This window comes from Brassica napus, chromosome C9, assembly GCF_020379485.1.
Source record: "Brassica napus cultivar Da-Ae chromosome C9, Da-Ae, whole genome shotgun sequence".
Taxonomy (NCBI): Eukaryota; Viridiplantae; Streptophyta; class Magnoliopsida; order Brassicales; family Brassicaceae; genus Brassica; species Brassica napus.
In genome coordinates, this window is record NC_063452.1 from 54,964,478 (window position 1) to 54,977,862 (window position 13,385).

A 13,385-nucleotide genomic window follows, 5' to 3' on the forward strand; every position below is an offset into this window, starting at 1 on the left:
TTCCATAACTCAAAACGATTGTAAAAGACAATTGCAATATAGTAAAAAAAACACCAGATGAAAATGAAAGCCTCTGTAAAACGCCCTGCAATCCCTAATTTCCTTACGTGCGTGCATGAGCTTTTTAGTAAAACAGACCAAACGCATCAATTAACAAAAACGTACGTGCATGAAACAGACCAAACTCATCATCCTAAACTATTCATCAAGTCATGAAGCCGACGCGAAAATGTTTTTTTTTTCGACGCGAAAATGTTTTGACAAATGATTTGAGATTATAAAAAAAAACAAGTATCACACTGTCCGTAGGAAAATATTTTGACTCATGTATAAATCCACCGAAGTCGTTCCCCTCGAGGTTTATAGATAATAACATTGATGCAAAAGGACAACACTTTGAGCTGTTAACGTTTGGGAGCGGTAGGAAAATCTATCCTGGATTAAAGGGGGACGATTTCTGTGAAGTTTTGTCTGGCGAGTCTGTTGTATCATTTTCAATGGGAGTTACCTGAACGCATGGTGGTTGAAGATGTCGACATGGAGGAAGCTCCTGGGATTACTGTGAGCAAGAAAAGTGAGCTTCAATTTGTTCATGTGAAGTACATCACTTAAAAGTAGATTCTTCATCGATTGTACTTCATATAGAACAAAATCTATCTTTATCTAAAAATTTTTTACCGTGTGGTAATTCTGAAGCTTGGAAGAATCTCAATGCTGTTGTATTCTTCCTTTGTAACAGCAAGACATGTTGTGAAAAGTATTTATAAACGTAAGCAGTAAGCCATTTTGACTCTTTGTTACTCGCCGTTTATTCTTCTTGTCTACGTATCGTTCCGGATCACAATTTTCTTTCGTCATAACCATGAAGGTGACCACCACACCGGCTGCACATTTAGCTTTCACTAACTTGGCTTACTGCTCACCCTCTGATCTCTCTCAGTTTGCCGTTCCCCGCTGACGTCCAAACTGAAAAGTTTGTATCCCATTAGTATCTTATATATTAAAACAGAAGTCACAACCTTGATTCATGTGTGATTTTTTTTTTTAAATAGACCTAATGGACATATTCCTAAAAAGTCATGTTACATTTAATCGCTAATCTTATCATTTAAATTTTGGGCCTACCAGAAATTTTTATTGGGCTATCAATAATTGGATTTAAACAATAGATGATCCATTAGATTTATAGATAGTATAAATTAAATAGATATAATTTAATATTTTAATACTATACCTCCATATGTTAAATATTTAAATATTTATCGATGTTAACTTTTAAAATATAAAGATTTTTTTGTTAAATAATAAAAATCATATTATCTAACAATGATTAATCTTTACTACCTTAAACCAATGAAAAAAAAATTTAAACTATATAGTTTATTTTAAAAATTAAACAAAAACTAAATGTTTAATTATTTACTCGATAATATAAATCTATGAAGCAAAAATTTTAATTTTTTAAAAACTTTCTAAATTTGTGAAATATTACAATATCTTTGAATATGACAATAAAAAAATATTTTACTAACCTTTATATATATACTTACGATTTTAGTAATGAAATAATAATCCAAAAATATATATATAGAAGAAGATACAAATACATGTGAAAGTTTGAAACAATCTATTCAATGAAAAAATATACCGTAAACTTATTTTGTTTTAAAAATTGATAGACACATATATATTATAATATATACCAATTTAGAATTGAAAACAAAATATTTATATAAAAATAAATGAAAATAAAAATCCGCGCGGTTGCGCGGTTCGAGATCTAGTTAGTAAACTTAAATTAGGAAACCTTGTCTTTAAACACACAATTTTTTTTTGAGAAGCTCTATAAAGTCGCCACATCAGCAGCCTTGTTCTGAAATCCTTGTCAAGCCGCTACCTGTCAAAGTCAATGTGAATGCATTTAAGACAAATGCTCTTCCTTTAATATAAAGGGGATATGTATCATCATATAATTTAAGGGTGGACAAAAAACCGATCCGAGTCAAACCGAACCAACTGAAGTGAAACCAATCCAAACCAAACCAAAGTCTATTATCAAATAGTTTTGTTTAATATTTCCCAACCCAAACTGAAACCGATCCGAATCGAACCGAAATAAACCAAACAGATAAAACAATGGGTTTTTGTTATTATTTGAATTAAACATACTATCAATATACGATATACTAAAATCCTAAGACTAAAGTCACTGTTAACTTTATTAACAATGTTATTTTTTAATTTTCTCTTTACTTTAGGTAACTTTGGTTTAACTGTGTTCTTATAAAAAATTTATGGGGTTTTAAGGTTTTTGTTTCAATTTTATATTAGATTTAATTTACATAGTTTATTTTCAAGAGTCATTATTATCGATGTTTTTTTAATTTTCTATTTACTTAAGTTAACTTTAATTTGATTGTATTCTTATAAACCTTTTGTGTTTTCTTTAAGGGCTATTGTTTCAGATTTGTATTGGATTTAGTTTACATAATTTATTTTTTCATAGTCACCAACATGATGATTTCATTACTATACGTTTATGTTTTAAAACATGATTTCTCTTAAAATAACTAAATTAGGGAACCTGATTGAATCGAATCGAAACACAAACAAAGCCGAATACAAACTGAAACAAAACCGATCCAAAACAAACTAATTATGGTTTACTTCTGTTGGAAAAATTCTAGAACCAAATTAACCAAACTGAACCCAAACCGAACTGATAAAATAACCAAAGTGCACACCTCAATATAATTAATCGTATGTTATATTGACCATCATAAAAGTAATCATATAGTTATATTATTTTATACGTACCATCATATAAATAATCACATATATTATTTTTTTAAACTTAATGTGAAATATAAAAACCATAACTTAAGTTGGTGTTTTAAATTGGGCTTTGTATTGTATTTTTCTTATATATATTGAAACATTTCTTATAATGGCTATTGGAAAATATTTTAGTAAAAATCAGTTTTTGAATATATGTATATTTTTGAATCAATTTTTGATATAAATCTATTTTAAATTATTATTTTGATTTAAAATATTTATATAAAGTTTAAATTTTTCTTTATGATTATTTTAGACAAAAGATGTTTTTAGGTAATTAGATTGGACCATTTTAGTATATTTTAAAGCTAACTCATATAGATAGTTTCTCATAATATAATTGACTTCTCAATTTTTCCTAATAACATAAGTCCATTACTTCTTTTTTTTCTTAATATACTGTTATCAATGTTTTCAAACAATATTATACTCATTTTATATTGTTATCCATGTTTCCAAACAATTTCTAAATGTACTCTAGTTTTTATAATATAGATTCGCCTAATGTTTAAGAACTTCACACATTTATTAATAATTTTGAAACTTTCAAAAAAGTTTTTTTTTTGTTTTTATACAAAATCTAAACATGAAAATTCATATCAATAATTTATTTTATTCTCTTTTCCAACTGTTTTTATTATCTACTTACTACTATTTAAACATCAGTCATATACATCATCTATCTGAATTTTTTTTAATTAATCTAAGAATATAACATGTGTATGAAAAGGATCATACTAATCTCTAAATGGAAGTGCAATCCATTGATGGACTCTCTCTTCAGATATTTAAATGAAGTCTAAAACATCTATATTACCACAAAGTGAATTGTAATGAAAATTTTCTCAAACTCAAGTTGCTTAACTTGCAAAAGTTTGTCTACCAGTATACTACCATCTCGTAATTATCTATATTTGTCTGATACTCCCTCCGTTTTTAAATAATGTATGTTTTAGCATTTTTTACTTGTTTCTAAAAGATTAATGTTTTAGATTTTCTATGTAATTTTAATAATGAATTGTAAGCTTCAAGAAATGTTAATCGACAATTTTGGATTTATTGAAATGTTATTTGTTTAAATTTATGGAAAATTGTTATAATTTTAAAAATTAATTCTTTGATAGTTAAATATTAATTTTTTTTAATATTTGTGAAAAATCTAAAACATTCATTATTTAGAAACAGAGGGAGTATTATTTTAAAATAATAATAGTTTTCATGGGAAATAACAAAAGTAGAAAACTTCTAAAGAAATATATCCAAGCTCCAAAATTATCAATTGTTAAGATGAGTAAAAAAGGAATGAAAAGCTGTGGATATATATATTATGGTAAGTAATTAATGATAAAATTATGAAGAATAAAAAAGGAAGGAAAAAAATGTATTGAAATTGTTGAAAAGAAGATTAGTTCTATTTTTTGCTTCAGTTTTAGCAAGATAGATTGTCTACTTTGACATATTTACAAAATACATTGACCCATTTAAATGAGTTATACTGTATAAATCTATTGAACAAAAAATGTTGTATAAATTTAAGGTTTGTATATTTCTGCAAAAAAGTAAAAACCTAGTTCCATTTTATATATATTTAAACTAATATATATATTGCATTATGTTTTAATAATCAAACTTTAAATTTAATATATTAGAATCATGTTGGATGCTGACAAAAAAATAATCATGTTAGATGTTTTTCGTTTTGAAGGTAAATAGTCTATTTTATCATACACACAAAAATAATAACAAATAATTTAAATCTTTGTTTACATTAATATTTTAAAATTGTTATAAATACAAATAAAATTAATATATAAATAATTATTTAATTTAAATGTAAAGTATACATGTGAATAGTTAACTTTTAATACAATATAATATTTATATGTGTTGTTTCACACATAAGTTCATTTATCTAATAATCAAATAAAAATCAATATGATAAATATATAATAAATTATGGTTTATAACAATAAATTAAACTACAGGATGTGACTTATTCAATTTTTTTGTTCAAGAAGTCATATAAAAATTTAAATATATTGTAAACATTAAAAATATTAAACACTAAACATTTAAAAAATATTAATGTATATAAGTTAAATCAAATATCCGTACACTCCGGGTCAAGTTCTAGTTTGTATTACTGTAGATAGCTAATCTCCAATTTGAAAAATACATTTTTCGTAAAGGTAAAGCGAGTATATTGTCAATGACTTCTTGGAGAACTACAATATGGTCTCTAGATTCATATTCATTTGCTGATCCACAAACTTAACTTTATATTCAGTTCTCATAAGAGACAGTAGGTCACCAACTTATAACTAACTAAGTAACTAACCACGTAATTAATAGAGTACAATGCCACAAGACTAAACAACAAACCTGATACAATGTCTATAAGCCTGAAGAAATGCTAAAAACCTGCCCGATGTTTGTAGGGTTTCCTATCAAATAAGTTAATATAAATATGCTATTTAAATGAACAAGAGATACGACTTTGAAAGAGTTTATGCTAGTTATGTGAACAAGAGATGTTACCTTGAGAGAGTTGCTTGGGTGCAACACTCTCTTATTAATCTTCTATTATCCAATTAAAAATCTTTTTGTCCTTGGTGAAAATCTAATATTCTTCCTTTTCATTTTTTCTTGCACTTTAATATGCTCTTTATGAGCTATTTCTATTCTAAATACAATTGCATGTGTCTCTTTTGTTAAGTGCTAAAGACAGAGAATGAGCTGTCTTTTATTTTGTTGTGAAAGCGTGTTTCAGGATTCCAAGCTTGACAAGAGGTATAGACAATATGATAGTTAGTTGTATCCAGTAGCAGATCAGGTAGGCTAGCTCAGCTAGCTAAAGTGTTTACCGGAGTCAATTTAGAGTCAACATAGTATATAATATGGATCAATAAGCCTATTTTACTATATTTTCAGTTTGCTCTGGAAAACACAAGTAAAAAAACAATTTCCTTTGATTTCACATGTATCATATGACCCACCTCTCAGTAAACTACCTCCGCCACTGGTTGTATCTAGATGGGCAATGAATCTAGTTTCTGGTAAATTTAAAACGCATCGACATGAAGCTTAAACTTAACATATGATGGTTATTGCGTACTAAAATTGGAGTATGTGTTTGTTTATACAATTTCAAGATCCAGCAATAATTGATCACATATTGCTATATTAAGATCAAGTACCAGAAGTTAACTGAGAAACTAGGGATGAAGTAGCTACTACATGATTTATATTAATACTTTTCTTTTTATTATATTGATACTTGAGCAGCGCTTAAATGTTTAAAGAACACCAATATTTCACCAATTTTCAAATATAATCTAGCTGTTGTCACGTGTATATATCTGTCATGTACTCATGTGCATAGTTAATAGTGTCCTTTGCGGGAATGCGCGAAATTTAAACACTAGAAGAAACATTAAAACGTGCTCAAAACATTAAAGAATCCTACTCCATCTACCTATATTTTCATTTTCTTAGATACAGAGTTTATTTTACACCTATAAGTACCATACATCGACAGTAGTCCATCTTCATCTCAAACGAAAAAAGCACATTCATTGCCGTTACAACAAATAAACCAAAAAAAAAACACCTGAGAAACACAAAGATGGGTGGCCATACGCATCTCATCGTCTTCGTCTCCATGTTTGCAGCCATAACTCTGATATCGGAAGCCCAATACATTCTCCCGATCTTCAAACACGAACCCTCCAAACAATATTACACACTTATCTACATCGGATCCGCCACAACGTCGTCTCCCGTTAACCTCCTCCTCGATCTTGGAACCAACCTCACGTGGCTCAACTGCCGCAACATCAAATCTTTATCATCACTTCGCCTCGTTACTTGCGAGAGCTCCACCTGCAAATCCATTTCCGGCAATGGCTGCGACGGAAAAATCTGTCTTTACCGTGAACCAAGTCCTTTCCTCCTCACAAACCACACCGTGACCAAAACCGACCGTGTCGTTCAAGACAAAGCCACCATCTTCTCTACAGAGAGCGGAATACCACCCTCCCTTGTCTCTTTCCGCCCCTTCACATTCTCCTGCGCCGTCCAGAAAAACCTCCAAGGCATTGCCTGATAGACTTCTATTAGCTCGAGTCTGACGTGGCAGGGAGGACGCTGACGTGTTTAATGAGGAAGAGCCAGGGGAGCCTTGGTTTGGTTCAGAAGGTTTGCAGTTGGAAAGATTAACGGAGAAAGACGATATAAATATAGTTCGTCTTCTTCACTTGTTCTTCATGCTTTGTATGTTGTTGTTCGTAGACGCCATGAGTCTCGGCACGGTCGCCATGAGATCGTCGTGATCAGTCATCTTCGCCATGAGAAGGTGATTGTGATCGGAATCTGCAAAGCTATCTTGTATTCATTGTTCTATCTTGTATTCTGGTTTGATAAAGGAGTTAGAGATATCAATACTCTATCATTGGTGCGGTAAAACTGTGATCGAAGCTAACGCGGTGGTGTTACGGTGATGATGAAGTTCGGTGAATCGGCGGCAAGAATCAAGGGAAGCGATGGTTTTGTTGCTGGATTCGTCGGAGGCGCTATTGAGTTTCACGAACGATGCGAAGATTACGGAAGTTACGGAAATCGCGGAGTTTCCAGAGATGATGCGAACAAGACGATGCAGAGAGATCCGTTGGTGACGCGAGACGATAAGGCGACGGCAGAGCGATTGGATTCTGTGGAGAAGCAGATCGCAACGATCGGAGAGGATTCAAGCGCAGTCATGGGAATCGTTACGGTTCCAGTGTTTCCGGATGTCGACTTGAGGCAGTGGATTTCGTGGATGGAGCATTACTTTGCTCGGAAGGGACTCACTGACTTCGAGAAGTTACACATGGCTTATGGATTCATTGTGGATGAAGCTGAGAGGTACATTAGTGGTATCGATTCTTTGAGGCCTATTAGAAGCTGGAAACATATGAAAGAAACGTTGTTGTGGCAATTTGGCGCTGATGATGATCCAGAGAAGATCAGAATGAAAGCTAGTTATGATAGAGGCCAAAAAGCTTTCTTGGAGTGGGAAGCAGACAAGCGACGACATTCCCGACTGTGTTCAGGTGATAATGGTGACATAACTTTCACGGATGAATCAACCTCACACAATGCCATTGTTCATGAGACTGGAGTAGTGAGGAACTGTTCTCTGTCAGATTTGATTCAGCCAGCTTTAGATTCCGAGACGGTTCATGAAAGAGATATGGTGATACATACTGTCCCTGCTGCAGAAGTTTCTGTACAATCTGAAACAATACTCGAGAACGATGTTTTTGTTGAGACTGGTCATGAGGACGAACTAAGTACAGAGAAAGAAGCAGAGCAGGTGTCAAAGTCACTATGTATTACAGCTCAGGAGGAGAGATTAGTTGCAGAGATGTCTCTAAAGGGGCCAGATTTGGTGAAGACGATGGCATTAACGACTTTGGATAGTGTGTCTGTGAGTTCTAGTGATGGGCATGTTTCAAGTTCAGAAGCTGCTCAAGAGGCAGAAGTAGAGCTTAAGCCTGCGTCACTTCCGGGTATGGAGCAACAAGCTGATGTTAAACGTGAGATATCAGACAGTGCTTGTGTGGAGCAACCTGATTTGTTTCTTGAGAAAGCTCCAAGTTCTTCTCTGGTTGATAGGAAGCTAAAGGAGGCCTTGCATTCAAGGAAGGAATCTGCAGGAACTGTCAAGGGCCTTCAGAAGTTGAGTGGGTTGTTGCAGGCTCAACTGTGTCATGTCCAAATGAAAAGTTTGGATGTAATTACCTTGTTGACTTCAGAACAACAAACTTTGGAGCCAAAGAGGAGGAGTTCCAAGTCATGGCACTTCAAATATAAAGCTGAGAACGTGGGGCTGTGTAAACAATACAATCATGTCCTATATTATACGTGTTGGATTCTGCATATGAGAGACTGGTTGCGGCAGCGCAAGGATGGACAGTGTTTGAAGTTTTGGTACTCTCGGTTTCCATGCGTTCCTGTCCTGGCTGAAATATGGAGATCATTGTGCAAAATAATAACTCAGGGTGAGAACAAGGCAGTTGCAGGAATGTCTCAGTGTGAGAACTTAGCTATTACTCTTATCTCGGTTATCCACACATTTGAGAGGTTCAGAGTAGAGAATGGCAGTGTTTGGATTAGTAGCATAATTCTTCCATGCCACGTACTATACCATGCATGTCTGATGAGCAAGAGGACAGGGCAGATGTTTTTGTTCCAGATGCCGCAGATTTTACAAGTGTTGCAACATTTTTTGGTTGGTGAGGGAGAGTTCCACGTGATTCATAAATGGAGGTTTAAGTCAGTGGCAGATACAAGACCAGAATGGCAGAGATTCCTTATCATTTTCTTCTGTTCAAGCTTGAGGGCAAGCTTGGTTTCAAGGGCGGGTGTATATGAGAGAATACTGACTTGGTTCAGGAGGCTAAATGTACTGATTTGGTGGTTTTCAACAGTAAATGGGACTGATGTTCTTGATATAAAGGTTGGTAAGCATGAAGAAATGACAGAACCAAGCACACAGTTGGAAATACAAGTGGTGAATCATCAATTGTGTAAAGAGAGAAGAGCTGTGTTATTGATGCTTTTCAAGAGATGCATGCTGCACACTCTGATACAAGAAAGGCAGAAATGGAAGAAGAAGAGTTACAAAACTGGGATGTTCAAATACAAAGTTAGATTGAAGCAAGTGCTAGGTCTGCCATTACATGTTGTGCTTTGCCATTGGAGAAGCTCTTCTTTTGTTTGGCATCGCTGGAGAAGTAAGGGTGATTCACTTATTCTTCTGAGAAGGTTGGCAATCTAGAGGGGCAGAGACGAATAAGAAGTGAAAATGGATTGTTCAAGGCATATATACTTGCAATGCTTTCGTCTCAGTGGAGGCTGCACGTCAGTTTATAAATTGGTGGTTTCTTTTCATACAAGCTTGTGGGCAAGCTTGATTTCGTGGGGAATGTATTGATAGACTTCTATTAGCTCGAGTCTGACGTGGCAGGGAGGACGCTGACGTGTTTAATGAGGAAGAGCCAGGGGAGCCTTGGTTTGGTTCAGAAGGTTTGCAGTTGGAAAGATTAACGGAGAAAGACGATATAAATATAGTTCGTCTTCTTCACTTGTTCTTCATGCTTTGTATGTTGTTGTTCGTAGACGCCATGAGTCTCGGCACGGTCGCCATGAGATCGTCGTGATCAGTCATCTTCGCCATGAGAAGGTGATTGTGATCGGAATCTGCAAAGCTATCTTGTATTCATTGTTCTATCTTGTATTCTGGTTTGATAAAGGAGTTAGAGATATCAATACTCTATCATTGCCCCTCCGATCTCCGGAGTTATTGGTCTTTCTTCGGGAGAACTTCCGTTCTGGAGACAGGTGACGTCAGCGTTTAATGTCATCCCGAAGTTTGCTCTCTGCTTGCCTTCTTCCCGCGTCGGTACATTCTATATGGGCGCCACAAGTTCTTATGATACCCCGGTCTTCGGTGGAAAGAATCCCGTTCCGATGACTTTAACGCCCTTAAAAATTGACTCGGGAAAATATCTAATCTCCCCCACGTCAATCTACGTTGACGGAATCCCTTTATCGTTGAACCCAAGTTTGCTTGAAGGAGGAGCCCAGCTCAGCACGGTGGTTCCTTACACCGTACTACAAACCGATGTCTACAATGCTCTTGCTCAGTCTTTTACGCTTAAAGCAACGGTATTAAAATAAAATAAAAAACTCTTTTATTTAATGAACTAATAAATTTAATTTTTGATATCCGATTTCAAATACTCCTTCCGGTTTTTAATACTTAACTTTTTAGATGTAAATTTTTGCTCAAACTTTTATAATACTTTCTTAATTTATATGCATAGTCTAAAAACATCGGGATTATTTTATATTTATGTATATCAAGTCTACTAATCATCTTTGTTTGGGTCTTAATTAACTTCGTTTTCACAGAAAATAGGAATGACTGAGACCACAGGACACGCACCATTTAAACATTGTTTCGAAGATAGCGCTTCCGGGAAGAACATAGATGGGTCGGTGATGGAGATTGGGCTGCCAGGGAATGGAAAGGAGGTGAAGTGGAGGTTTCAAGGTGAAAATATGGTGGAGAGAGTATCAGAGACGGTTATTTGTTTGGCATTCGTCGACGGAGGAAAGAAACCTAATGAGTCCATGGTCATTGGAACACATCAGCTTCAAGAATATTTGATCGAATTCGATTTTAGCACCATGCGAGTGGCTTTTAGTGACCCACTTGTGCTCCATAACACTCGCTGCTACATGCAGTAGGGCTGGGCGCGAGTATTTACTTGCCTTTTATACCCTGTTATTTGACCTGTATCAAGTAGTTCGTTGAGTTTTGTTACTTGCAAGTAACAAATATCACAATAAAAGTTACGACTCGCCTTGATATTACTCGTTACTTGTTTTACGACTGAAAAAATGATAACTAAACATAAAAACTAAAGTCCTAAATAGATATTTCTTTGTTGTAAGAAGTAAACAATACTTGACAAAAAAAAAGTAATCAATACTTTCGTATCGATATATATGTATTAAGTTCCTTCTTCTTTGTATATTAGGTGCAAATATTTTATTTAAAATAACTCTCTTGTTTTTAACAAGTCGAGTAAATATAACAAACTTTCATAACATTCTCTCATAGATTATTATCTACCAAGTAATTCTTACAAACTTGGAAATATATCCAAATTATTAATAAGTACTTGTAATTAGTAAGTAATGAACAAGACAAGTAACTTGCAATTAACATATTTTTGGACAAGTATTCGAAACAACAAGTACTTGTTTCCGACAAGTCAAGTACAAGTCGAAAAATTCATTACTCGTTCAAAGCAAGTCAAGTATTAAGTACACGTAAAAAAGAAAGTACTCGCCTTGCGCCCACCGCAGCCTTCCCAAGAATGAAATCAATCGCACATAACATTAATAGATCCTCTTTGCCATTTCAGCTTTTACTCGTGTGTTCCTATTAAAACTTGAACTAGAACTCGACCCGTGTGGGTACTTATTTTTGTTTTTTATGAATAAATATTTTAACATTTAAGTTTTATTTGATTTAATATTTAAAATAATCATGTACACTAATATTTAAATATTTGATATTGCAAAATGTATGTTATACAAGTGAACTTGATGTTGTTAAAAATTGAGTACTGAAATCATAAAGAAAATAGACTTAAAACATGTAAATATGCCAATATATATCACTTTTTGTTTTTATCATTATAAACCATCAAACCATTATTAAATGTTGATATAATATGACAATAATAATAGAATATTAGAATATCATCTTATATATTAAAACAGAAGTCACAACCTTGATTCATGTGTGATTTTTTTAAAAATGGACCTAATGGACTGACCTATTCCTAGAAAGTCATGTTACATTTAATCTATCATCTTATCACTTAAATTTTGGGCCTACTAGAAATTTTTATTGGGCTATCAATAATTAGATTTAAACAAGAGATGATCAACTGGATTTATAGATAGTATAAATTAAATATGTATAATTTAATGTTGTAATACTATACCTGCATATGTTAAATATTTAAATATTTGTCGCTGTTAACTTTTAAAATTATAAATATTTTTTTTAAAATTACAAAAATTATATTATCTAACAATGATTAATCTTTATTACATTAAACCAATGAAAACAAATTTTAAACTATATAGTTTATTTTAAAACTTAAACAAAAACTAAATGTTTAATTATTTACTCGATAATATAAATCTATGAAGCGAGAAGTTTAATTTTTTTAAAAACTTTCTAAATTTGTGAAATGTTACAATATCTTTGAATATGACAATAAAACAATATTTTACTAATCTTTATATATATAGTTACGATTTTAATAATGAAATAATTATCCGAAAATATATATATATAGAAGAAGATACAAATACATGTGAAAGTTTGAAACAATCTATTCAATGAAAAAAATATACCGTAAACTCATTATGTTTTAAAAATTGATCGGCACATATATATTATAATATATACCAATTTAGAATTGAAAACAAAATATTTATATAAAAATAAATAAAAACATAAATCCGTGCGGTTGCGCGGATCGAGATCTAGTTCATATTATTGCTAGTTATCAAGTATGTTACACTTGAACTTGGTAGACAAAACCCATAAGAGTACAATGTGTGTAATTTAATTAAAAAATAAATATATAATACTAACAATTTGACAAAGATTATAACATCTATAGATATTATTCATTAGCAGAACTGATAGATGAAGTATTGAGAGATTATTTCAACTGACTCACTATTTCCGGTTTGTGTTATTTAATGTAGTGGCTTGGTTTAATTTTTATAAATTAATAATAGGACCCCTTGGTTTACTAATGTAATTCAGACATATTGATATATACCGAGTTTTATACAGTATACGAAGTCATTAATGAAGTTAGTTTTGAGTGAACCACTTGGTTGAAAACATACTTAACATTTATCATTATGTAAAAAACAAACATACGTAACATGCTATTGTTATGTAT

General features: G+C 32.6%; 2 protein-coding genes across 2 annotated transcripts; both read left to right on the plus strand.

Moving 5' to 3' along the window:
• The first annotated feature begins 6,463 nt into the window (after positions 1 to 6,463).
• LOC125592740 (probable aspartic proteinase GIP2) lies at positions 6,464 to 6,943 on the plus strand. The gene has a single exon (XM_048768127.1). It carries the CDS (start codon positions 6,464 to 6,466, stop codon positions 6,941 to 6,943), a length of 480 nt encoding a protein of 159 aa, XP_048624084.1.
• Positions 6,944 to 10,258: 3,315 nt separating this feature from the next.
• LOC125593060 (probable aspartic proteinase GIP2) lies at positions 10,259 to 11,561 on the plus strand. Its single transcript, XM_048769014.1, has 2 exons — positions 10,259 to 10,548; positions 10,795 to 11,561. Exons 1-2 carry the CDS (start codon positions 10,294 to 10,296, stop codon positions 11,131 to 11,133), a joined length of 594 nt encoding a protein of 197 aa, XP_048624971.1. The 5' UTR covers positions 10,259 to 10,293; the 3' UTR covers positions 11,134 to 11,561.
• Positions 11,562 to 13,385: the final 1,824 nt, after the last annotated feature.